Source organism: Gadus morhua, chromosome 22, assembly GCF_902167405.1.
Source record: "Gadus morhua chromosome 22, gadMor3.0, whole genome shotgun sequence".
In the NCBI taxonomy this organism is placed as follows: Eukaryota; Metazoa; Chordata; class Actinopteri; order Gadiformes; family Gadidae; genus Gadus; species Gadus morhua.
In genome coordinates, this window is record NC_044069.1 from 19,014,667 (window position 1) to 19,041,139 (window position 26,473).

The following is a 26,473-nucleotide window of genomic DNA, read 5'->3' on the forward strand; positions in this document are numbered from 1 at the left end:
CTGTTAATAACGAGGGATGAGAAGATCATTTGAAGATCACAAAAAAGATGATTTGGCTCGTCTGTGATGGTTTAATCCCTCAAATGTATTTGGATCCAAACCACAAGTAATGAGGGTGTATATCATTCCCTGGTATGAATACGATTAGAGCCTTGCAAATACAGAAGTTTCCTGGACTTCATATAATCCTATGGAGAAGGCCATGCATCATTTTTGAAACACAGTGAATACATGCAGGAACCACAAGGCCGTTATGAGAAATAAGGTAGAAACAGATGAACTCAATAACCGGTGCCCCCCTCATATACAGAGCAAAGGTCCAAGGTTCTGATGTTTTAATTAGATCTTATATACAAATCATTATTTTGTGTGTTTATCAATTGTTCCCCCTGGGCCTAATGTCTTAGCAGTGAAAGACTTAAACACATAAGCCGAATGACTTGTGTTGCTATACAATGTTATTATACAATTGCGTCATTGATTTTAGGCGATAAGAAACGATACTTAAAAATGCATATTTTCTTTATTTATGTCATGCCTTTTACAGCCTAAGCATGAAAGTCATTTGCCGTTTTTGAACTTTGTGTTTCCACCGCAACTCACACACATACACACACACACACCCACGCATACACATGGACAAGCACACGCACACACACGCACACACACTCACACAAAAAATCGCACACCCACAGACACACAGCGTTGACTGGTCTACAAAAGGAAGTTTGATTTATTCCAACAATCACCCCGATTATGTGCATGAAAATATTGACATTGTACAACTTTAACATACAACTCTCAGCTCTCTACACACTTTTATTAGTTTTTTTACACGGTAACTTTAAAGAAAAACACATCAAAAAGAACAAAATAAAAATAAAATAACTGAGAACATTGTTTTTGTGTGGCAAGAAACAGCACATTGTGAAGACTTGGAGGAAAGAAATGGAGAAAAGCAAGTGAGAGAATTATTCAGGCACTTAGAAGTTCTCTCGGGTCCTTGGCTACACGGTTCTTCATTACACCGGACATGCAGTGAAACACTAGTCTCTAAACATTCCTAAGAGGACGAGTAGTAGGACGACTTCAGGGGCAGTAGCACATTCAATCACAAAGTGTTTAAAGGGACTTCAAGTATTTTCAAACTACACTGACATTCCTATTTACAGTACAATCCTACTCTGTTCAATCTGTGTTGTCCTCGCCCCTCTTTAAATGTTATGAACCAAAATGTACGACGTTCTGCTCATAAGAGGATAACAAGCAAGGGTTTGAAACGAAATGTCTGAGCATGTGCTCACTAACACACAAATACCAGCACATGGAAGGAGAGCACTTGTGTCTCATACAGGGAACAGGAGTAGAGAGGCTCGTATTGACACATGTCGTCGTTTGGGATATCAAAAAACTCATTTCCTTTCCGACCCATGCCCCCCCCTCCGGCCTCCTGTATAAACATGCCTCTTTCTTATCAGCGCATCCACGCCCCTCTCTCCCGGGCAGGGGATCCATGTGGTAATAACCATGTGACCGCTTCCACCCTGTGTGTGGTACACATGACAGCGCTGCGTGTTACTAAAGCCATGATGAGGAGGCGTGCACCGCACCAGACGCGGGCGGCGGCGGGTTGGTTTAGCTGAAATGATTACACCCTGCCACTGGTTCTGTGATGGGGCCAGGCCGATTACAATGCTTCATTACAACGCACAAGAGGCTGGCCACGGAATGGAAACTCTGTCACTCCAGCGCTTTCTCCCTTTGTCCTGCTTTCGTTGACATGCACGCACAAACACACACATACATGTGCATCCAAACACGCACACACACACACATACACACACACACACACACACACAGACACATCCACACACACACGTGAATCCACAGACAAATTACAATTTTGGGCTAAAACAAGCAAATAAAAGTAATCTCCACGCCCGGCAGTGATTCTTTTGGGTTCTGAAACACAAATAGTTTCATTATATTTAAAGCTTTAATTATAGTATACTGTATTGGAGTCCATCGATCATTCAATCATTGCACCCTTAGTTATGGGTAAGCATTGTAATCGAGCAAAGTCGAAGTGGTAGTATGTGAAGACCATAGGTCTTGGACTGAGTCCAAGACCTATGGTCTCCACGGTGGTGGCAAAAGGGACTGTTTGTCTTCTTTACCCCACACTACCACTTCAACTTTGCAGAGTGAACTAGGGGCTTCTCCTCATGACATCACTGATGGCCACCGCTGGCATGCGTCCAGATCTATAATTAATGTAGATCACCTCTGTCTACCAGCAACACCAAACACTACCGGATCGCCTGTTTTCTCCCTGTTTCTCTACATCATCTGTCATCTGCTCTGTAGTATTAATGCCGCGTTGGTTTTCTACTAGGAAGTCGAGTTCAACAACGCAGAAGTATATCGTATATATATGTCTATTGGGTGAACAACTTTGATAAAACCATTGACCCTTCCGGCGGCTTGGGCAATATTAACAAAACATCTACCATTTCAGCAGGTAGAAAACGTCATTGTGCTTATTTGCTAGGAGTTGACAAGGTGAATACACACGGTGACACCATAAAGTAATGGAAGAAGTCTCTGTGGAGGTCCACATCCTGTAAACAGTAAAGATGGCGTTTTCTTGTGAATCCTTCAGGTTCAGAATATTTCCTTTTGGGCGTGTTACATTTGAAATCAATGTATGCATTTTTTTTAACCATCTACGAGTTGCCACTAAGTTAGATCACAATAATGAATTAGTTTATATTTATATATGATATGTAAGTATTTGTTAATGACCCATAAAATAACTACCGACTCTTTTAATACCCAAGTTACTGGCAGTTTTGTTCACACATTTATTTCATTTGTATTGAATAAAAGAACTAAGGATACCAAAAATACAATATAACTAATTATTGTATCTCAAATCATCAAGGTCGGCTTTGTTGATCCATGGATGAATAAAGTTCAAAATAGTTTTGACCCATATTCCAAAGTATTCATTTTTTTGATATGCACTTTGTTGCATTATTCAGTTCGCTAAATAGGAATTTAATGATATGTTGACTCATTGTCATCAGAGTGTTGAACTTTGATTTGCATGCATGGAAATATATGATGCATTTCGAGTAACATTGTTTGTAAAAACTGACATCTATTTGTCAAGAAATGTATCGTTGAGTCATGGACCATTTTTTAATAAAAATAAAAATATATTTGAAATGGCAAGAAAGTCATTCTATCATACAATTTTTTTGTGTCTTTTGACAGAATTAGTTTCAATCTCCCAATGTCGAAACGTTCAGCTATAGGGTCATTCTTATGTCTGTTCATATCAGACAAAATAATTTTGCTATACAGATTTTCCAAATTAGTTTCTTAAAAAATACATTACTTCCTATCAAAAATTTAAACCTGAGATTCAAATTTTTCCAAGCGGTGGAGGCAGTTTGTGGCGAAGTAGGAAAAAACCGAGTTGGAGTAATGAGTTGTTCTCTAGTAACCCCCCACTGAGACACACTGTAAACCACGTGAGACCACAGCTCTACAAAACAGGCTCTAAGACAGGTTGAGACTCACCCACATCACCTTGAAGACAGACACTAAAAACCAGTCCTATCACATCAACATCCTTCCTGGTTAGTCCGTTTGTACGCCCAGGGGCTCAGACCACGACGCTGACGTCATCGTCTGTACGTCTGTACGTACCACCAGGGGGTCAGACCACCGTGCTGATGTCACCGTCTGTGCGTACGTACGTACCACCAGGGGGTCAGACCACCGTGCTGATGTCGTCCGCCTCGTCGGGCTTCTTGGGCTTGCTTGGCAGGGACTTGAGGTACTCCAGGTGCCGGCGGGCGTCCTCCTGGTTCTGCCTCACGTAGTAGACCACGTAGGAGATGACCATGGCGAACCAGCCAAACATGGTGACCAGCATGGCGTAGTCCGTGGTGCGCTTGGCCAGGTTGCACAGGTCCGTGTCCACCGCCAGGAAGGGCCTCCCCTCCTGGTCCCGCAGCTCCGAGCTGCGGCAGAGCACGCGCGCCGCCGCCTCGTGGTTGTGCGCCATGCCGCCGATGGCCTGCTGCAGGGCGCAGTCGCAGTGCCAGGGGTTGTCGTCCACCACCACGCGCGCCTTCAGCCGCGCGAAGGCGTCCTTGTGCACGCTCGCGATGCGGTTGTGCGACAGGTCCAGCACCTGCAGCGTGGCCTCCACGCCGCTAAAGGCGCCCTCGCCCAGCGTCTCCACGGCGTTGTAGGACAGGTTGAGCTCCCGCAGTAGCGCCAGGCCCCGGAACACGCGGTCGGGCACGGCGGCGATGTGGTTGCGGTCCAGCCGGAGGACCACGGTGTCCACGGGCAGGTCGCCGGGGATCTCCTTCAGACGGGACTGGCTGCAGTTGACGTTGAGGCCCTGGTGGTGCAGGTGGAGGTGGTGGAGGTCGAAGCGCTGGCACACGCAGCCCTTGGGGCACATGCTGGCCGAGGGGAAGCAGAGAGCCATGAGCACCAGGCTCTGGAGCAGCAGCCACATGGGGAGCGAGCGAGACAGCCACACGTCCAGCAGAGTCATGCTGAGCGGCCGCTTGCAGCATGCCGCGCCGGGGGTTCCCCCGCCGCCGCCACTCAGTCCCTCGCACGCACACACACGCACCCCATGGTGCCGGACGGAGAGGGCCGCCTCACGCTCTGGGCCCGACGACGGCGGAATCACGTCTGGGTTGGGTCATGATACGGCCAGCGCTCTGAAAACAAACAAAGAGAGGAGAAGGGGCCGCACGGGAGTCACTTCCAGCTGTAACCAGTAACAGTCCTCGTTAATCACGGCCTCACCTCCAGCAGAGCCCTGGTGTTTGGCACAGTGTTGTTTTAAGGACCCTTACAGGGCATGACTGCATGGGATAATATGGCTGTGAGCATCGCACAAACAAAAGAAACAAATACCTCGGTAAAATAGAAAGGAACACCACCATGTCATTTGTACAACGCAAACTGAAAACATATGAAACACTGAAATGTCCTTTAGCACAGAACACAAAAAAGAAACAGAACGCAGAGACAAAAGGTAGAATTCTTGACTTACAGAGAAAACGTAACTTAGTAACAGGAATGAGGCCGTCAACTACAGATGAACAAGATGCTCCCTATCCTGCACAGGAAGGAGCACGTCTCCCAGAGCGATGGCTCATCTGCTCTGTGATGGTCCCTGGAAGGAGGCTCCGTTGACCGGTCCCACAGCACACGACAGGTCTGAAGAGGGGCGGGGGCGGTGCACGGTGTTCTATGTCGTGTGCTGCGAGCGGTTTACACAAAGACTCATCTTTCATTTAGAAGGGAGCATTTATTCCTTTTGATGACCTTGTTGAGTCAATATTGATTTGATTCCCAGGCTTTGTGTGGGTTATTGGTAATGGGAGAAGGACACGTTTTAATTGGTGTGCTTTCCTTGAGGCTGTTTTTTCAGGTACGTCAACCATCTTTCTGAAAAAACATTTAGCTGCTGCGCTACCATATTAACATTACTAATTATAATTGTGCTGCCAATGATATTGTGCTCGGTAAACAGACAGAGTCAAATATATCGCTTCATCATGGATTCGAGTCACAGACTAAACAATTGATTTAAAATGGTCTACCTGCTTGTTTTGTTTTTTTACGCATGTTAGAACACGATTAAGTACGCGGGGGAAAGGGTAGTGGAGTAGATTCACGTGGAAAGGATAATTGTGCTGAAACCCTCAGTGTGAAATTAAGTGAAACGTTTTACCACCACAAGTAGACAGCAAACAGCTAACAGTTCCACTTTAATAATGGAGTCAAAGTGACCAGTTGAACAGACAACAGATGAAGGCTTTAGAATCACTTTTGTTACGCAGATGAAATGATAGATAATTCCCATCCATTCCCTGACCGTTGTGCCTCTTGAGTAGGTTTACTCGTTCTACATTAAATGTCAGGAATATCTGTACAATCGTCTTATACTTATCAGCATTATTTGTATACTAACAACATACTTGCTATTAAGAAAATACCAGAAACAGTGTCGCTATTTTGAGCCATTCCAAAGTCCTGACCTAAGATACATCCCTTGAAGTGCGTCCATTTGATTTGTAAGTGAAGAAACATGACCTGCAATCAGAAACGCCTGCGCAATTAAAATCTTGGCAATCGCTGGAGGAAACCTCCCAATCATAGAGGGCTGCCTGTGGAAAGCTCCTTCAAGGCCTCATGAGCTGTTTATTCACTGGGATGAATCATGCACCAGATCGGAGAGGGCCAGGGTACCCTAGGTACGTAGGCTAGCTAGTATGCTAGAGGGCCAGGGTACCCTAGGTAGGCTAGCTCGTATGGTAGAGGGCCAGGGTACCCTAGGTAGGCTAGCTCGTATGGTAGAGGGCCAGGGTACCCTAGGTAGGCTAGCTCGTATGGTAGAGGGCCAGGGTTCCGTAGGTAGCCTAGCTCGTATCGTAGCATGGGTGGAGAAGGTACCTGCAGATGGTTCACAGGTGAGCTGTTGTTCTTAGAGGTTTGGGAACATTTGTTTGATACTAAATGAACTTATCAATTTGCACTATAATAGCAGCCATTCTTTAACATTTTAACATCTTTCATTATATTTGATTTCAGGGTTCATTCAATTCAATTCAATTTTATTTGTATAGCCCTTAATCACCATTACAGTCTCAAAGGGCTTAACAGGCCAAATATTTATGACACCCCCTTTACCCAAGCCCTCACAAGGGCAAGAAAAAACTCCCTTGAAATTAGCAAGGAAGAAATCTTTAGAAGAAACGCATAGTAGGGGATCCCTTCTTCCAGGGATGGTCAGGAGTGCAATGGGTGCCACAATTGACATACAGGTAAATACATGCACATATTATTAAAATGGTGATGGGGTTCTGGCCGGTTAACCATGAGGAGAGTCCAGGCATCCAGTCCAGTCAAGTCATCTTCCTGAAGTTTGCATGTGCTATTGGGGGTTAGTAATCCCTGTGTGTGTTATGCTGACTCCTAAAGGGGTCTTGGAAGGCCTACAGTTAAACTGTCATTGTATTACTGCTTTACAAATCAAATCAACCTTGATGACACAAACAGCAATGTTACTATGTTGGAGTTTGTTGAGCGTATTTTTACAATTCAGTATTCATCCTATAGTCAGAGATGCTGCATTAGCTTGCTTCTTTTACTTTTACCTGGAAAGTAGTGGCCAAGGCTAGCCTCTGAAGACACAACCAATGCTGTAAGATTATTAACATATATGCCAGTGTGTGACTAAACTGTTCAAAGTAGGCCTGCAATCCAATACCTATACCTAAAAAAAAAGCATGCATGGCAACTTCAAAGCTACCATAACAAAGCAATAATGAACTGTACCCCTTTGCTGCTATTGTAATACATGGGCTGGTATGGTATCAAACGTGAATTTTCTGGAAAGGATTTTAGGGCTAAAGGAAATTTAGAGACTTTCACAAAATATTTCTAGCAATTAGCTTTTGATTATATTATGGTTGTGTGTTTATTACTGACCAATGTGCGGAGCCAATAGACAGAAGAGGCAACGTAGCCAGTAACTTAACGCTTGTTTCCTTATCAGGAGAGGATAGCGTCTTGTACTTTGGGATATATACCACTCTGTTATCATGAGCTACGAAAGATTTAAAGCAAATCACCTGTGGCTGATACTTATCCAAGAAGGAGAGCGTGAGGTTATAATGGACCTCTGTTTGAGATCCGACCGTTTAAAGATCATCATATCATGAGGGCTAGATGCTCTTTAGAAAATGTTGTTTGATTGAAACTTGTTCAATTACTGATTGTTATATAATATCATTATATTACAACGGGTATAGAGCATGTACCAGTACGGTACAATCCTGATCTCTGCGTTCCGGGTTTGATTCCTGCCTGTGGTCCGTTGCAGCATTTCCTCTGCTCAATCACCCATAGCTTCTTATCAATCCCACTCCATCACGCATGTCCACTGCCCGATTAATTAATTCAAAAATACATCTTTACAAAAATATATAATTAGTTGGGGCCAGACATGTAGTGAGGGACTCCTCTCAGGGGCCCCTGACCGGGCCCACAGTGTGACCAGGGACAGCTGTTGGAGCCTTAGTGAGTCCTAACCTACAACGACGGCTACAGGGACTTTGTCCAGAGCAGTCCTTCAGCTAGGGCTCAACCGTCGAATACAATATATGTATATATATATATATATATATATATATATATATATATATATATATATATATATATATATATATATATATATATATATATATATATATATATATATATATTGTATTGTATATATTATTCTACATATACATACATATGATGTATGAAAAAACATTTCAATTTACAATCATGCATTGGAAAGATATGCCTCCTAAATTCCACAAGTGTGTAATTAAGAAGGTATTTCCTCCATCAGGTGGACCTGGCCTTAGTGCTGATCCTGATCTAGGTGTATAAATGTGGAATTATATCCATCAGGTGGACCCGGCATTAGTGTTGGTCCTGATTAGATGCATAAATGTAGAATCATAGAACAACGGGGATTAGGGTTTTCCATGGAAAGGTTTCAGCGAACCGTCGACACATGTAACGCTGAGGAGGAGGAAGGTGGGGAGCAGCCAACATTAACCTACAAACAATGAGACACAACACAACACACCGGAGAACCCGGCTCAACGAGAAACCAACCTGGGGCTATTAAACCATCGAGCAGAACATAACATAGCATAACGTAATGGAACTCTGCTTGGCGACGTGAACACGGGCACCGAGCGGCGGCGGTGGACGAGCAACAGGCGATCTTACCTGCGACGACACGGACAGAAACAGTGCAGTTACATCTCCGAAGGGCAGCCTCTCAGACAGGGAGCCGGGCTCACGGTGGACCACCAAGACACGGCGGACCAGGTCCCCAAGACACCGTGGACCACGTCCCTCCAGACACGGCGGACCACGTCCCTCCTGGACCACAGTCAGAGCGGCTCTGAGGACCGGGGAGGGGTTCAGACGGGCGCGTGCTCTGCTCACCGACGACGGCAGCGCGCGCAGCTGATACCCGCGAAAATGAATGAACCGTTAAAAGGCATGGCCGCTTTCTCACCGGAACACACCCACTGCCGTTAATAGAGCAACAGTACTACATATGGACCTACTGTTTGTTTTTTTCTTTGAGAAAATAAACCAAGCGTTATTATTTAGAATGTGGTCCCGTGTTGTGGTGAACTATGTCACCAAGGGAAGGTCGAGCTGTCTATAAATAGCGTGGTCATGGCACCATTCAAAATACACTTTTCTTCAAGGGGGGGTAACAAGAGACCTGCTCTCATGGCTCTTTAATGAAGATATATGGCATGTGGCATCTACAACTTTAGTGCCAGAGTTCATACTTCAAAGCTTCACCTTTGACACAAGAAGTACTGAAGTGTGAGCTGCGTTCTCTGACGTCACGATGTGACATCCAGGACCAATCAGGTCGCAGCCTGAACGGACCGGTACCATAATGGCTCCCCTCGCATGGTCCAACCTGGTACCATAATGCCTCCCCTCCCCTAGTTCAACCTGGTTCCATAATGCCTCCCCTCCCCTAGTTCAACCTGGTACCATAATGCCTCCCCTCCCATGGTCCAACCTGGTACCATAATGCCTCTCCTCCCATGGTCCAACCTGGTACCATAATGCCTCTCCTCCCCCTGGTCCAACCTGGTACCATAATGCCTCTCCTCCCATGGTCCAACCTGGTACCTTAATGCCTCTCCTCCCCTAGTCCAACCTGGTACCATAATGCCTCTCCTCCCCCTGGTCCAACCTGGTACCATAATGCCTCTCCTCCCATGGTCCAACCTGGTACCTTAATGCCTCTCCTCCCCTAGTCCAACCTGGTACCATAATGCCTCTCCTCCCCCTGGTCCAACCTGGTACCATAATGCCTCTCCTCCCATGGTCCAACCTGGTACCTTAATGCCTCTCCTCCCCTAGTCCAACCTGGTAACATAATGCATCCCTTCCCATGGTCCAACCTGGTACCTTAGTGGCTCTCCTCATGGTCCAACCTGGTACCATAATGCCTCTCCTCCCCTAGTCCAACCTGGTACCATAATGCGTCCCTTCCCATGGTCCAACCTGGTACCTTATTGGCTCTCCTCATGGTCCAACCTGGTACCTTAATGGCTCTCCTCATTGTCCAACCTGGTACCTTAATGGTTCTCCTCATGGTCCAACCTGGTACCTTGATGGCTCTCCTCATGGTCCAACCTGGTACCTTAATGCCTCTCCTCCCATGGTCCAACCTGGTACCTTAATGGCTCTCCTCATGGTCCAACCTGGTACCATAATGTAGTTTTGCAACACCGGCGAATACCTTCTCGCTCGGTATGAAAATGTTTCCGTAACATAAACATTGGGCCCCCATCCAATGTGGGGGCCAGCGAGCAGGTTAGCGCCAGTTCAGATGTTGGACAGTCACTTATGGACTTTCACATCTGAGGGCGCATCTACTCATGGTTGGTTGCCATGACGACATCAAGTAAAAAAGGTTCACTGGAATTCGCTCTGTGATGATGCGCATTTAATGTTTTTTTTTACATTATTTCATTTACAATTTTTGCTCCACGGTGGAATCTGAATGTGTGAACGTGACTGGTGTTGGTATGAGATTCAAAGGATTTAGTGTGACTATTTTTTTCCATAGATCTCTGCTTTAAAGGGGTGACATTGTGCCACCAGGTGTGAGTTTGATTAGCCATTACAAGCCGTTTGACAGTCTGCCTTTTCCTGTATTTTTGTGAAATCACGAGTGGGCGTGTCCACCTAGACGTCTGATGTTTAGTAAACACTGTGGAACGCACGAAAAGGTTTCTTGTCGTTTCTTTTTACTGTCTTATTTATTTTTGAATTGTACTTTTGTGAAGCATTTTGTGAATTTGACTTTATTTTTTAACTAAATAACATAAGTAACCTTATTTTCTTACTCACCTGCGACAAATATGCAACATTAAATACACTGACTGTTTTCTGGGTTTTCATTTGTAATTGTAGAGTTGTGTTGTTTGTCAAAGTCATGGTTATCAATTCATGAATCAGCTCTTATCCTGGAATCAGAGAGGCTGCATTAGCTCTTAGTTTGCCTTTGCTGGTGTGCATTCCCTTTCAGCATTTATTTAAGAAGGTACAAATGCAGGAAATGCATATTGATCCCATGGTTAATGGCTTCTAATAGACGTTTAGATAATGCTAAAGTATTATACTAATTGACCCTTCATGCAGTAGGCATTAGACAAGCCTTGTATCTGAGCCTTTTGAAGAGGCAGCAGCATAATAACCATCTGTTGAAGAGGCAGGTCTATACCAAGGTTCAACGTTTCAATGGCTTTGGAATTCTACCAGGTATCAGGCCATTCTAATGGTTAAAGTGACATTCAGTAATAAAAAAATAAATAATAATAATAATACAAAGATACTGGATAAACAATCTTACGTGTGTTCACCTTGTTTGCACATTTCCCCATTTTTATTCATGCACATATTCCCCAGAGCTTCTTTCGTTTATTCGACTCTAGAATCTAATAGCAATAACTTCCTCTTAAACGGATGCATCAGCAAGTTTGAAGACTGGGCACTCCTACAAATCAAATTGTGCATGATGGAATAAGAGCTCTCCTTTCATTGTTCCCGCTCAAAGATCCTGTTCAACTGATGTTCCTGGAAACATGGAGCATTACAAGCGTTAATCAATATGTATAATATACTGTATTAGCCATCAGTGGTCATAACTATCAGAATAAAGAAAATAGCCTCAGCAGGTGATTTGTTGGGATTGAAACTGAAGCTGATGACATTGTGAGTTCCCTGATCATGAACAACACCACCTGCTAATGGCTTACCTGTTTGGTTGTTCACAATTGTGGTCCTGAGCATTTCTGGTTAATAATTATACCACCCCTTAGCAGGGCCGTGTCTAACGAATGGGCTGACCGGGCTGTAGCCCCAGGCCTCGCCGCTAGGGGGGCCTCCGGTCGCTGAAGGTCAAATGACAAAAATCCATAATTTTTTTTTAAAAAAACGAGCGAAAATGCCGGGCCAAAGGTGTGAAAGTGGAAGAACCAGAGACGTCGCAGGTTGAGAATGAATTGGGGGGAAGGAACTTTGGCTTTGACTCCCTCAAGAACATGAACCACGACATCGAGGAGAAAGGGATTGTTGGCGGCGAATGTCTCCCGCTTGAGCCCCGCTGAGGGACCACCGCCGGAGGCGGAGGTGCATAAGCGCTGCCCGGCAACGATCCCTTTCTCCTCCATGTCGTGGTTCATGTTCTTGAGTCAAAGCCAAAGTTCCTTCCCCCCAATTAATTCTCAACCTTGGCTGAGATAACCCCCAATACGAGTCTCGTTGTAGAAATACCAGAGACGAGAGTCCGACTTGTTATGCGCCATCACACCAACAGCAGAACGGTTATCCAAATAACAAGGAAGTGTACAACACTTGCGTTACAGTCCTGGAGCTCTATATCTAAATAATATCATATAATACATAGATATCTATATCATATAACATATTGTGTGCGCCTCCAGACGATATTATGAATCACAAACAACTTTGTCGGGTTCGGCGACGTCTCTGGTTCTTCCACTTTCACATCAACCTGAAGTCGACTGAACCGCGCGCTGCCTGCTGCCGGCTGCCCGCTGCCGGGCGATGGTGCCTCGCGGCAACCGGCGGCATGTCGCAGTTCATGTACTTCAGCGAGTCCAACCAAAGTTCCTTTCCCCCAATTCCTTCTCAACCATGGCTCAGATAACCCCCACGACAGTCTCGTTGTGGAAACACAAGACACGTCAAAGAACCGACAAGAAACACTTGCGTTACAGTGTGTGTATTCACACACACACACACATGTGGCGCTCGCACGGTCGAGTCTCATTGGCGGGCCAACGTCTCTGGGCGGGCCAGGCAGAGTAAGGGGAGGAGCTGAGATTCCTGATGACGTCATGAAGAACAGACATTCCAAATCAGCGCGCTTGAGCCTCCGTTTTTTCAAAGGCGAGCAGAACAGCTAGTGCTAGTTTTACACCAAACGCAAGTTTTAGCCACTGGGGGACCATAGGCAGGCTAGGGGAACTCATATTTATGTTAGAAAACCTCACAAAGTGAGATTTTCATGTCATGGGACCTTTAATAGCCTACAATAGGCCCTACATTGTTTTATAGTTTTTGATGAGTTTACAAAAACAGGATGCATTTCTATAAATTAAGTAACTTTCAAAAAACTGTTCATTTATGTTGTCTGGGCCTAACTTGCTGTACTTGATAGCAAATGCATTGTAGGGCCTATTACTTTTTCTGTAATGATTTGCCAAAGTCACCAAATCACCAATTTCATACTTTCTTTTTTCCTACATTTTCAAGTAGGCCAATTCAGATACATTTTGTTTCCCCATCCTCATTCTGTCAGCTTTGTCAACACTACTGCAATTATAATAAAGCTACCCTTGAATTGAAATTAATTTAATTGAATTGAAATCATATTACCAGTTCACTTTAAATAGTCTGTCATAGATTGGTAGGCCTACTGTGTACGCTGATGTGTCAGTGGGTTTGTGTGAGGTCATGCGTCAGAACATCATGATATGAAGGGCCTCACCCGGGTAATTAGCCCCGGGCCTCAGAAAGTGTTAATCCAGCCCTGCCCCTTAGTGTGTTCCTTTACTACTTAAACAATAATTCCTTTATGAAAAACTGTAATATCTTAATACCCTGATGCATAATACCTTTAAGTACAATATTTTATTCCTTAAAGGAGACATATTATGGCGTTTTCCCAGAAAGTAAACATAGTATTTAAGTTCCAGAAAACCTGTTTTTGAAGCTGTTTGCAGGCAATAGCTTTTAGGAAAAAGAATCATGCCTATTCCCCTCTGTTTCAGTCCCTTCAGAATGCGCTGTTTCTGGTGTCTGTAGCTTTAATGCAAATGAGCTGCTGCCCATTGACCAATGAGCTGTAAGACTGAACCACAGCATGGAGGAGAAGGGATTGTTGCCGTTTGCAGACTCCTGGAGCTCTATATCTATATCATACAATATAATATAATAATAATAATATTATGTATGGGAATTTATATATTATTATATCTAATATCATGGCCAAAAGCTATGTGCGCCTCGGATGATATTATGAATCATAAAGACTGAGTCTGACGTATCTGGCACTTCCACAACAAGTAAAGATTCGTAGTGGGGGATATCTCGGCCATGGTTGAGAAGAATTGGGGGAAAAGAACTTGGCCTTGACTCTCTGGAGTCCATGAACCGCGACATGGAGGAGAAAGGGATTGTACTCCGGGAGCTGAGCTGCCGGACTTGCCGCCGAGCTCCCCGCGCCGGAGCTGCAGGACTGCCGCTAAGACCTACCCCCGCCGCCGCCGGACCTGCCAGCTTCGGCGGCAGTTCAGCTACCAGAGGAGGCTACACCCACCGGAGAAGCCGGAAAGCTTCAGCGGCAGTTCAGCTCCCGGAGTACACCTCCGGAGCTGCCGGACTGCCGATGAATCCCTTTCTCCTCCATGACTCCTCCTGGGATTGTTCTCCCGGAGCTGAGCTGCAGGGCTGCCGCCGTGTTCCCCCCACAAAATCTTAGCTATGCTCTGATTGGAGGGGAGTAGGGAAGTGGGAGGTAATATTCAACTGTGGCCCCTTCCTACGTAGGAGGGGGAGCCGAAACTGACACGCTCGTTTGGTAACTGTAGGCGGGGTACTTTCAGAAATGCATATCTCACTCAAAAGAACATGACCACACTTATTTCAAAGTTTGTATGCGTGTGGGAGCACCAGAGACCCAAAACAACCCAAATCCCAGGAAAAGTGTTGTTTTCATACTATGTCCCCTTTAAGGAAAATGTACCTACAAAAGGTGTAATAATTAGTAAAAAGTATCGTTGTACAATGAATAATAAATGATACATTGTGTAAAAATAACAATGCTCTTCTGTATCCAATAAAGATAACAACACTGAGAACACCAGGTGAGTCCTCCCGAAGAGAGATCAATTAGCAGACGGCGGGATATAAACTATGTTATCAAATAGGACCAACAAGACCCATATCAACTACAGTCAGATTGTAGCCACATCTAATAAGCGGCTCCTGTAGCGGGGAAGACGAGGGGCCCAAAGCCAAAGAGGGCCCTGGGGTCGATGGACACTAATGGCTCGTTTCCACTGGCGGGTGCGGAACGGTTTGGTATGAATAGGTGCGGAACGGTTCATGTTTCCACCGCCAAAAGTGGGCGGGGTCCGTACGTGATTAGCTGTACTTATCTCTCAGTGCTCCTCCGTTGGGGTACCAAGGGGTCTAAAGGGTGCCAAGAAGTTCGAGGGGCGCCACACGCCGTCCGTTGATTATTCGAAAGAATCGTCACTTCTGTGCAACAGGGGGAAAATAATAAACAAACACAGTAGGGCCTACCCGCAAGGTATTTCTGGACCACAGCGAAAGCTTCGTTTATTGAAGAAAATGTCACGCAAAAGTTTGTCGTCCTTCTTGGACATCCTACATCGTTGCTCTTTGTTTGATGTGTCACGTTCTTCTTTTTTATTGGATTTCTTAGCAGGCTACACTCTGTTGGTCTGCTATGATGCTTACGTAGCTCCTGCGGCTATCGCCATCCGGCTTAAACCCCGCCCTACCATAAGGTTACTGTCGGCGGTGGAAACGCGAGCCGTCACTGAGCTGCGCCTATCCGCACCTACACTACCGGACCTAGTCGTACTGGGCCTAAGCGCACCCGCTGGTGGAACCGCGCCATAAGGGCCCTGGTCTGATGGAGCTGGTGAGCAGAGTAGGGGTCGATGGACATGGCAGCGCAGGCGATTGATGTGGTTTGACGAGCCCAGAGAGAGCAGCTTTTGATCGCAACCGCTTTGTTTCAGTGAGTGTGTGTGTGTGTGTGTGTGTGTGTGTGTGTGTGTGTGTGTGTGTGTGTGTGTGTGTGTGTGTGTGTGTGTGTGTGTGTGTGTGTGTGTGTGCGTATGTGTGTGTATGTTTGACTGTGCCTGTGTCTGTCTGTTTGTGTGTGTTTGAAAGAATCATGATCCATTCATTAACTCCTCCATTCATTCATGTCTTTTATACACCTCAGAATAGGGCATAGCCACGGCAGCCAATTACACTTAATACAAGTGGTAGAACACACACACACACACACACACACACACACACACACACACACACACACACACACACACACACACACACACACACACACACACACACACACACACACACACACACACACACACACAAACACACTCACACACAAAAACGTTCTGTTTGGATGTTTTAGGTTAGAAGCAGGGCTTTTGTTAAAACAACTCGATTTTACCAACATCCATGAACCAGAATGAAATGAATGGTGTAGCGACCTTTAAGAGAATCCATTCACATGCAGGCAGCCACTAAGGACAAAGGAGACAGGATCAACCATTTCTGCTCCAGAGCACTGATGTCTCTCCGTTCACAGCAAAAGTACCCCAAATATATTTAGCCTAACTGTTAAGGAACACCTTCCTCTTCATTTCCAGTCCATTAACACGTAGAAGGCCTGAAATAAACCCTGGCTGGGAACGAATCCCAAACAGGAAATTAGGATTAGTAGTGTATTTAATGAACTACCTGGTTAAAAAGAATCCCATACATGGTAGACTGAATGCAAACGAGAGCAGATTGTTTTTTCATTGGCTCCTCCGGCCCCATATGACAAGGGACATATGTTTGAATATGTTTCACGCATAGATCTATTATTCTCTTTACTCATGATTCCATTATAACGAACCATTGAAAAGATGGTTGCATAGATCTGTGAAACATTATTCGCACACATTGCAATCGGGTGGAAGATATATCATCTGGCTTCAATGCTACAGCTGAGCCAAAAAGGCTACCCCCACCAACATGGATGAGCGCAGCGGTGGAGAACTCGTGGGCACTAGGAATGTGCTTTGTCGTCGTTCAGCAGTCCAGGAAAACGTACCCCACCTTCTGCCCTCTGCAGCAGTACAGTAGTCCAGGGGTACTCACAGCCATTTCTTTATTGCTGCTTTAATGTACTCAACGACTCTTCAAACCGGTCGAAGCGTAGGCCTTTCACCTCAGAACTGAGAGTCACAGTCGTTCAAAAGGCATTTGGATTATGAGGTTGAGAAAAAACGCTTTTCATCCGCCTACGCTCCAGCAGCCATTTCCTATTGAGTCTGCCCGCAACAAGGAGCTGTGCGGAGGTGAGGTGGAGTCTGGCTGCCCCCCCCCCCCCCCCCCCCCCAAACCAGTACTACCCATACTAACAACTATATCTGTTGAACCTCCTGAAAAAACAGTACTACACGCACTCATAACTAACATCTCCAGTTAGGATCCAATGGGTGGGCTCTGTGTTCAAATAATTGGATGTATAGCATATCATAATATCTCAATATACAGATATATGATAAACATATAATAATAATAATAATAATAATACATTTAATTTAGAGGCGCCTTTCAAGACACCCAAGGTCACCTTACAGAGCATATAGTCATCATTCAAAACTATGTAAAACAGACTAGGAATAAAAGGAAAACAGAGGTTAAACATGAAGAATAATAATAATTAATAACACTCAAAGACGCCTAAAGTGAAGGGGGACCTCACTAACCACCACCAATATGTAGCACCCACTTGGGTGATGCAATGATATGAAATGTATGTAGCGTTGCATATGTACATCCTAGCATTAGACATACACACCTCAAGCTGGTGTGTGGTGAGCGTTCTGGCGCCGATTGGCTGCCGTGCATCACCCAAATGGGTGCTACATACTGGTGGTGGTTAGTGAGGTCCCCCCCCCCCCCCCCCCCCCTTCACTGTAGGCGTCTTTGAGTGTCTAGAAAAGCGCTAAATAAATTCAATGAATTATTATTATTATTATTAATCATACAGAGCACAGTATCTTAAACCCGGCCTTCTGCTGTTCCTTCCTCCCTCTTAACGCCATCATTGCTCCTCATTGTTTAACTAAGACCTCCGTCTGCAATCAGAGAGAGATGATTCGGGGGGAACAACATCTTCATGGGTCTCCCTTGTGTCTCTCTATTTTTGTAAAGCCATGTTGGCAACATACCAACAGCATCCTATTCATTACCAATGAACAATTAACACTGTGTGGGCAGAGCTAATTGCTAACTAGTGGCATAACACGCAACCCAACTGAGAAAAGAGCAAATTACTTCTGCGTCGCTAACTCAATTATGTGGAGTAGAAAACTGAACAAAATAGGGTTTCACTCAAGACACCATTGCTCCCCTGTACATTTTGATTTTCAATGTTAAAATGGATATCTGATTCATTGCATTGGAAATCTTAATGTGGTCAAACATTCTTTCTGCTACAACCGCAAATGTGTTTGCAGCGATAATATCTTCCCAGGTAACCTTGAAAACACATTTAAAGTGGTGGAATGGTGTCCTCAGTGGAATGCTGTGTCTCCTACTGAAGGAGCTCCTCCCACTCTGCTCCCTCCCTCCCCATGTGTTTCAAGAGATGACACCTGCTTGGTAAGACATGGTCTCAAATCCAAAAGGTTTCATTCAGAGGCCGGTGGACGCGCTCCAGATATTTCCACAGCACATTCCACTCCATAACAGTTGACAGATGGCTCTGCCTTTACTGAAGATTGAACCCAAATAATAGCTCTTCAATATTACCTACAGCACCTTTAATTGAAAATGTGCAATTGGAAAAGGAAAAACAGAACCTTCTTGCATTTCAATTCATTCCAAAGTCTTCGACACTGCTTGCGTACAATTACTGAGATTCAGAAATGGGGCTAGTTTAGTGACACGAAAAGATGACGTCAGAGGATTAATGTTTTGTAACTCTAGTCAACTGTATATTAGAGTGGCAATGTATTAGTAAATAAACCTAATCCACTCCAATGGTGGTCTGGGTGAGGAGGAGGTCCTCATGGTGACCCCTGGTCCTCATGGTGACCCGTGGTCGTCATGGGGCTAGACCCTGACCTTTATAGCTTAGCATGGTCTCCAGTCTGGAGGCCTTATTTTTTGGGTTTCCAAAACGACAGTACGATCCCTTATTTGATGGATGAGTATCATGCATATAAAGTAAGATCCTACATCTTTGGTCAGCCACAGTCAGGCCGAGGTGAACGAGTAAGGACCTGGTTAACCACCTCTGCCTCATTGGTTCTTGACAGCTAAACTAGGATGGCCTTCCTGGTCCCAAGGGTCTGCTGACCATAGCAAACTCCAACGTGTCCGTGTAGTATAATGTGTTCTGAGACATAAGGCAGGTTTTTAGCAGAGAAGACTCCTTTCACCTGCTGTCTATCTTTACACAATACTTTAACAAATGTATTTTTAGCAGAAAGAAAAACAAGAAAAGACACCAGCCTGCCTCTAATGTTTGTTAAAATGTGGCCTGCATGGAGAATTGCTGAGCAAATTGCCGATATTGCCTTCATCATAGCCTCTCATATTGTCATAGGTCCAAATAATGGTTAAAGCTCCTTCATTTACACCTCATCTATGTAAGGCTAGAAGGGACCATATAACCATCTGTTATTATCAATCAATATTATCAATAATTCTTCAAGTTCACTTATAGAAACCATGCTCTTCATTTCCATCTTCCGTAAGAGGGGACTCTTCTCGCAGCAATCTGACTCACAAGAGAACACCACCATGCATCCGCCCCCTGCCTTGAAGCACTGCATTGATAATCATATCATCAATTAATAATATGGCAGATACACTAACACAGCTTCACCTCTGACCTCTAGTGACGTGGCTCTTCTGATGGTTGCTGGTTAGTTAGGATCTATGGCAATGAAAAACACTGAGCGTGTCACGACAATCAATCTAATGAGGGTTGGTTAGAGTCCCGGCACCAATGAGCATGTGATCATGGTCCTGTGGGCAGTGGACCCACCGTCGTATCCATTATAGCAGCACCAATCTAGATGGGTGCCGCATGTCCCTCATGTCTCTGGGTGATGACAGCGGCTGGAGGAGGAAACAGCAGACCGGTGATGGGCCAGGTAGGTATGTGCAACATCGTATGTCCCTTCAAAACACATGGTGTGACCCGCTGAGAGGAAACACACACGTATATAATACAGCTGAACCAGTGGGCTCTCTGTAACATACGTGTGTGTGTGTGTGTGTGAGAGAACACAGACACACACACACACACACCTACACACCTACACACACACACACACACACACACACATACACATGTATGTAATGTAGATGGACCAGTGGGTTCTCTATAACATACGTGTGTGTGTGTGTGTGTGTGTATGTGTGTGTGTGTGTGTGTGTGTGTGTGTGTGTGTGTGTGTGTGTGTGTGTGTGTGTGTGTGTGTGTGTGCGAGTGAACACAGACACACACACAGACACACGCAGACACACATACACAAACACACACATACACATGTATGTAATGTAGATGGACCAGTGGGCTCTCTCTATATTATATACTTGTGTGTGTACTCTCAGTCCAGGGAAGTCCCAGATGGCATCAAAACCAAATCACCAGAACTCCAGAGACTATAACTTTCATGAAAAGGAAAGAAAAAAGACTGTAGTATTCCGGAGATATGATCAATCAAAGATAACATTTTGCAGGGCAGAAAACAGTATTTTCATAAGCCCAATATACCAGCCCCTCAGTTTGTTTGGCCTATGAATTCCATTGTTTGTTGAAATCTATTCAATTAATTAATTCATTAATAAAATGAATCAAATAAAGAAAGTGAGCCCTTAGGCCAATTTATGTCTCCATTTTCTGGGGAATTTGTATGGAGGATGATTATATAAAAGCACTATATTTATTATATATTTGATATAAAATGGGAGCTCCCAAAACCTGCAGATGACAACATAACAAGGGGAGAATCCTCTTCTTTTATTAACAGCTCAGCTAATTGGTGTAGTGCTGTTAGCTCTTCAAATAACTTCCCTCTTCATCATTTTGAAGTCCTTCGGCCGCACTGAAGTCTGTGTGCAAAGATTATGCACTTACAATGAATGCTTAATGTTGGTAAAGCGATAATTCATGCCATTAAAGTTGAACCTGACTAAGTTTAAGGCAGGATTTTAGTTTTACTATTATTCTGCTATCCTTGGATGGATTGGAATTGACAAATGACATTATTGTTTACCTCCTCTGCTTTTACTGCAAATCAAACTCAAGTCGCTGTGCTCTCTCTCTTTCAACGCCTCTTTTCGGGGGGAATGGGAGCACTGGAATGTTATTATGTGAGTATAAATGGTTTTGGGGTATTTGTTTAGTAATTAATCATATTTATTCATCATTATGCAGGGACATTTTATGGTTTAAACTGGCACAGCCTTTCTCATGCAAGAAAAGAAGTGGCGAAACAAAGGTTGCAATAGCCTAGGGTATATTTAGGTTGATATAGGATTTGACAGCACTATAACTAACACTATAAGTACAAACACAGAGTCCTCAGGCGGACCATCCCAGAAGAGAATCAGACGTTTTGAGAACCAGAAGCTCAGGTTAGGAGGGGGAGCTAGTGCACCAGAAGGCCATGGCTCATTGATGGTTTGTTTGTCTTTTTGCGGAGCACACACTACAAACACACAGATGGAGCAGTCATGAAGCAATCAATCATTTCAGAACTAAAGGTTCACAGGCACAGTTATAGACCTTGTTTTCTTTTTTCCCTCAAATCAGCTTAGCAGAGACCTTTCTGTAAATGCATGTGCAAATTGAAATGTCTTGTACAGTAATTGAGCCAGACAAGTCTAAACTTACACCTCGTTTTTTGGATGGTGGGTTAGCTCTGGGACATTTCCAAAGCACTGCAATGGCAGTCGGGATATTAGTCACTAAAGCATAACCCTGCATGCACACACACGGACACGCACACGCACACAGACACACAGACACACACACACGCACGCACGCACGCATGAACACACATACACACACACACACACACACACACACACACACACACACACACACACACACACACACACACACACACACACACACACACACAAGAAATGTCAAGACATAATCAAGGCAACACAACCACATCAAGTCTAAAGTATTTTTGCATGAATTTGAAGTTGCATGATTTTTGCAAAATCTTGTAAATACCCTTGGTCACTAAAGGTTGGAGCATCTACACCGGCCTGTCTATCCTCAAAGCCCACAGAAGGGACAGACCTTTGGCATGGAGCCTGGCTAGTGCGGGCAGTGGATGTGTGATCAGAGCTCAATGTGGCACAAACAATGAGCCTGATCTCTGACGGCTCCGTGTGTGTTTGAAGTGTGTTCTCCGCAAAAAGGCAAACAAACCATCACTGAGCTGTGGCCTTTTTAGCATGCACGCTCCTCGTCCTCCTGGCATCAAGCTGATCAAACTGGCCGGTGCCCTGGGTGTACATGGTTTACTGGGAGGGGGGTGGGGGAGTCATACAGGGGCTCTGGGAGCTTCTTCATGGAGAAGACCCCTTTGGAGACCACGCTCTCTCACTCACACACATGAACAGGAACGCACACATGAACGTGACCATGCACACACACGAAGGCACATGAAGGCATGCACACACACACAGGCACATGCGCACACACACACACACACACACACACACACACACACACACACACACACACACACACACACACACGCACATCCATAGAAAAAGGAATCTCTAATTTTAGAAGCTAGTGATAAACCCTCTATCCAGCGGGACAGGGGGATATCAAAGGGAATGCTTGCTGGCTCTGTTGCCATGGTGAGCATGATTTCTCTTGGATGTCTCGTAATTGGATGGCAATGGTGGTTAAAAAAGGGTAGGAAAAAAGAGGTGGGGTGGTGGAGGGGGGGTGATATGTATCAAAGTCATCAACTCCAATAGCCATCAGAGGTCTATGATACGTTATGAGGGGGGTACCCAGAGGGGGGGGCCCAAGGGAAGGGCGGGCTAAAGGTGAGAGTGAGTCCCAGATCAATGGGGAGCCATTCTGTTGGATGATGGCATGAGGAAGAAGAGGGAGAGAAAGGGCAGAGGGGATTTAAATATTAACAAAGACCAGCCTTAGAAAACTGAAGACCCGTTGTATGGGTCATATATTGCAGCAATGTTTAGGTTAAATAGTGGTTTCTGGTCCCGGGGATTTGACCCCGGGACCTCTCGCACCCGAAGCGAGAATCATACCCCTAGACCAACGAGCCACTGTATCTTAAAATGATAAGTCAATTTCAGCAGTTGGTCAAACGATAAGCAGGGGTGCAACAGTTTCAGAGCAATTGTTTAGTTCAAACTCAATGCCACCAACTTACAATATTCATTCTTCATTTGGACTGCCTTAAATTCAGATTTTGTAATACAAAAATAGTTACAGATGTCCTATGATATAGTGTTGCCGAGTTGTCCAAGATGCTGAATTTAGGCTCCAGTTCAAGGAGGCGCTTTTTCAAAGCCTTTGCAAGGGCTTTCAACCCTTTGCATTGGAGCATCATTTTGAAAGGCAATTAAGAAAGAATGAAATTTCTGGTAGTGTGGCCCAGTGATCTAAAGCGCTGGATGAGGGCTCCATTCGATTAGGAGGCGTGGGTTTAAATCCTACCACAGCCTGTCGATAACCTGCATCCAAGAAGCATTTTGAAAAGCTTTTCTTAGTGGTTTCTATCAATGGAAAAAAAACTATATAAATTAAGTTAATCAATTTGATTTAATCGAATCAGCAATTCAGCTATTCTGAAAAATCACAGACTTGAATAGCCCCAGTAATGGCTATACACACACACACATATATATATCTATATATATATAGATATATATATAGATATATATATAGATATAGATATATATATAGATATAGATATATATATATAGATACATATATATATATATATAGATATATAGATAGATATATAGATATATAGATATAGATATATAGATATAGATATATATAGATACAGTTACAATTTATTGCCACCAACTTAAATTATTCTTTCTTCAGTAGGACTGCATTAAAGTCTTATTTTGTAATGCAAAAATAGTTATTTTAGTCATTTTGGCCATTCAGAATGGACGCTATTTTTGGTAGTGTGGCCGAGCGTCCCAAGGTGCTGGTTTAAGGCTCCAGTTTCTTCGGAGGCGTGGCTTCAAATCCCTGCACATCCAAAAATCACCTCCATTCATGAAGCAGTTTGCAACACAATTCTCAAAAGTTAATGCTGTCGACTGTCAATGTCTCGCTCAAAGTCATTCCTTGAAAACGTAGACAAGGTCTTAGGTTATTTATCTTTCATTCGCATCTAATTATGAAAATGAGAATCAACGCTAGCAGTAGTCAAAGTTGAATATGTGACTTAACTGAATGTGCTTCTAAGGCGTCTGAGTGTACGTTGCGATAAGTAAGAATCCTGTGTAGCATTTGAGAAGTATAACACTCTAGTGTGTAATCATCTCAATTGATTTCAATGTGAGTCCATCAGCATTTCAAGAAAGGTTGGAGCAATCCATGGCCTTGAGGTACTTTGCACAAATGCAAGGACTCGTCCGTGATTTGAACCCGGGACCTCGCACCCGCAGCGAGAATCAGACCCCTAGACCAACGAGCCACTAATTCTTAGTTTGATAAGTCAATTTCTGAAATTGGTCAAACGATAAGCAGGGGTGCAACAGTTTCAGAACAATTGTTTGGTTCAAACTCAATGCCACAAACTTACAATATTCATTCTTCACTTGGACTGCCTTGAATTCTGATTTTGTAATGCAAAAATAGTCACAGATGTCCTATGATATAGTGTTGCCGAGTTGTCCAAGATGCTGAATTTAGGCTCCAGTTCGAGGAGGCGCTTTTTCAAAGCCTTTGCAAGGGCTTTCAACCCTTTGCATTGGAGCATCATTTTGAAAGGCAATTAAGAAAGAATGATATTTCTGGTAGTGTGGCCCAGTGATCTAAAGCACTGGATGAGGGCTCCATTCGATTAGGAGGCGTGGGTTTAAATCCTACCACAGCCTGTCGATAACCTGCATCCAAGAAGCATTTTGAAAAGCTTTTCTCAAAAGGCAATACCGTCGACCGACAATTTTTCGCTTCAATACATAGAATCCCCTCAAACAAACTACAACATTCCTTGAAGACCTACACAAGGTCTCATTTTGTTTATCCTTCATTGCCTCTTACCAAATTTGGAGTGAATTATGTAAATGAGAATCAATGCTAGATAATAAGCAGTAGTCAAAGTTGAGCAACCTTAGTGTGCTTTTAAGGCGTCTAAATGTACGTTGTGGTTGGTAAATTGCCAGTGACCAGTTTGAGTATTTCAACATTGCAGCATGTATTTTTCTGGTACACTGTTGAAATTTTGTCAGAGAAACGATGGTTACTCAGAATAATGTTTTGTTAGGAAGAATGTAAACTCTACATGCCTCCAATGAGATTTGAACTCTGATCACTGGACTCAAAGGCAGGAGTGCTAACAATTACAACACAAAAACAATGCTTGTAGTACTTCATGAATACAGAATTGTCCCAAGTCTGACATAGGTCAAATATATTCACTAACTTGCGAAGGAAACTCCTTGATTTAAGTGATTTCAATTATTTCTAACTTCATTTCAAGAAAGGTTGGAGCAATCCATGGTCATGAGGTAGTTGGCTCAAATGTACGGGCTCGTCCGGGATTTGAACCCGGGACCTCTCGCACAAGAAGCGAGAATCATACCCCTAGACCAACAAGCCACTGTATCTTAATATGATAAGTCAATTTCAGCAGTTGGTCAAACGATAAGCAGGGGTGCAACAGTTTCAGAGCAATTGTTTAGTTCAAACTCAATGCCACCAACTTACAATATTCATTCTTCATTTGGACTGCCTTAAATTCAGATTTTGTAATGCAAAAATAGTTACAGATGTCCTACGATATAGTGTTGCCGAGTTGTCCAAGATGCTGAATTTAGGTTCCAGTTCGAGGAGGCGCTTTTTCAAAGCCTTTGCAAGGGCTTTCAACCCTTTGCATTGAAGCATCATTTTGAAAGGCAATTAAGAAAGAATGATATTTCTGGTAGTGTGGCCCAGTGATCTAAAGCACTGGATGAGGGCTCCATTCGATTAGGAGGCGTGGGTTTAAATCCTACCACAGCCTGTCGATAACCTGCATCCAAGAAGCATTTTGAAAAGCTTTTCTCAAAAGGCAATACCGTCGACCGACAATTTTTCGCTTCAATACATAGAATCCCCTCAAACAAACTACAACATTCCTTGAAGACCTACACGAGGTCTCATTTTGTTTATCCTTCATTGCCTCTTACCAAATTTGGAGTGAATTATGTAAATGAGAATCAATGCTAGATAATAAGCAGTAGTCAAAGTTGAGCAACCTTAGTGTGCTTTTAAGGCGTC

The 26,473-nt window shown here is 44.1% G+C and overlaps 1 protein-coding gene and 1 non-coding gene across 3 annotated transcripts; both read right to left on the bottom strand.

The window, feature by feature from the left end:
* Positions 1-504: 504 nt before the first annotated feature.
* lrrc3b (leucine rich repeat containing 3B) lies at positions 505-9,279 on the bottom strand. 2 transcript variants are annotated; one of them, XM_030348024.1, is made up of 3 exons: positions 8,836-9,279; positions 5,093-5,302; positions 505-4,754 (listed from the first exon to the last, which is right to left on the bottom strand). In XM_030348024.1, exon 3 carries the CDS (start codon positions 4,580-4,582, stop codon positions 3,782-3,784), a length of 801 nt encoding a protein of 266 aa, XP_030203884.1. In that variant the 5' UTR covers positions 4,583-4,754; positions 5,093-5,302; positions 8,836-9,279; the 3' UTR covers positions 505-3,781. The 2 variants fall into 2 exon arrangements, with proteins under 2 accessions (XP_030203884.1, XP_030203883.1); XM_030348023.1 differs by lacking the exon at positions 5,093-5,302 and having other exon boundaries at positions 8,836-9,269.
* A 16,462-nt stretch (positions 9,280-25,741) lies between these two features.
* On the bottom strand, positions 25,742-25,813 carry trnak-cuu (transfer RNA lysine (anticodon CUU)). Its single transcript has one exon. It is a non-coding gene; the product is annotated as a tRNA-Lys (tRNA).
* Between the last annotated feature and the right edge of the window lie 660 nt (positions 25,814-26,473).

Coding starts and splice junctions, on each gene's coding strand:
- lrrc3b (XM_030348024.1), bottom strand. CDS start 4,582: ATGACTCTGCTGGACGTGTGGCTGTCTCGCTCGCTCCCCATGTGGCTG.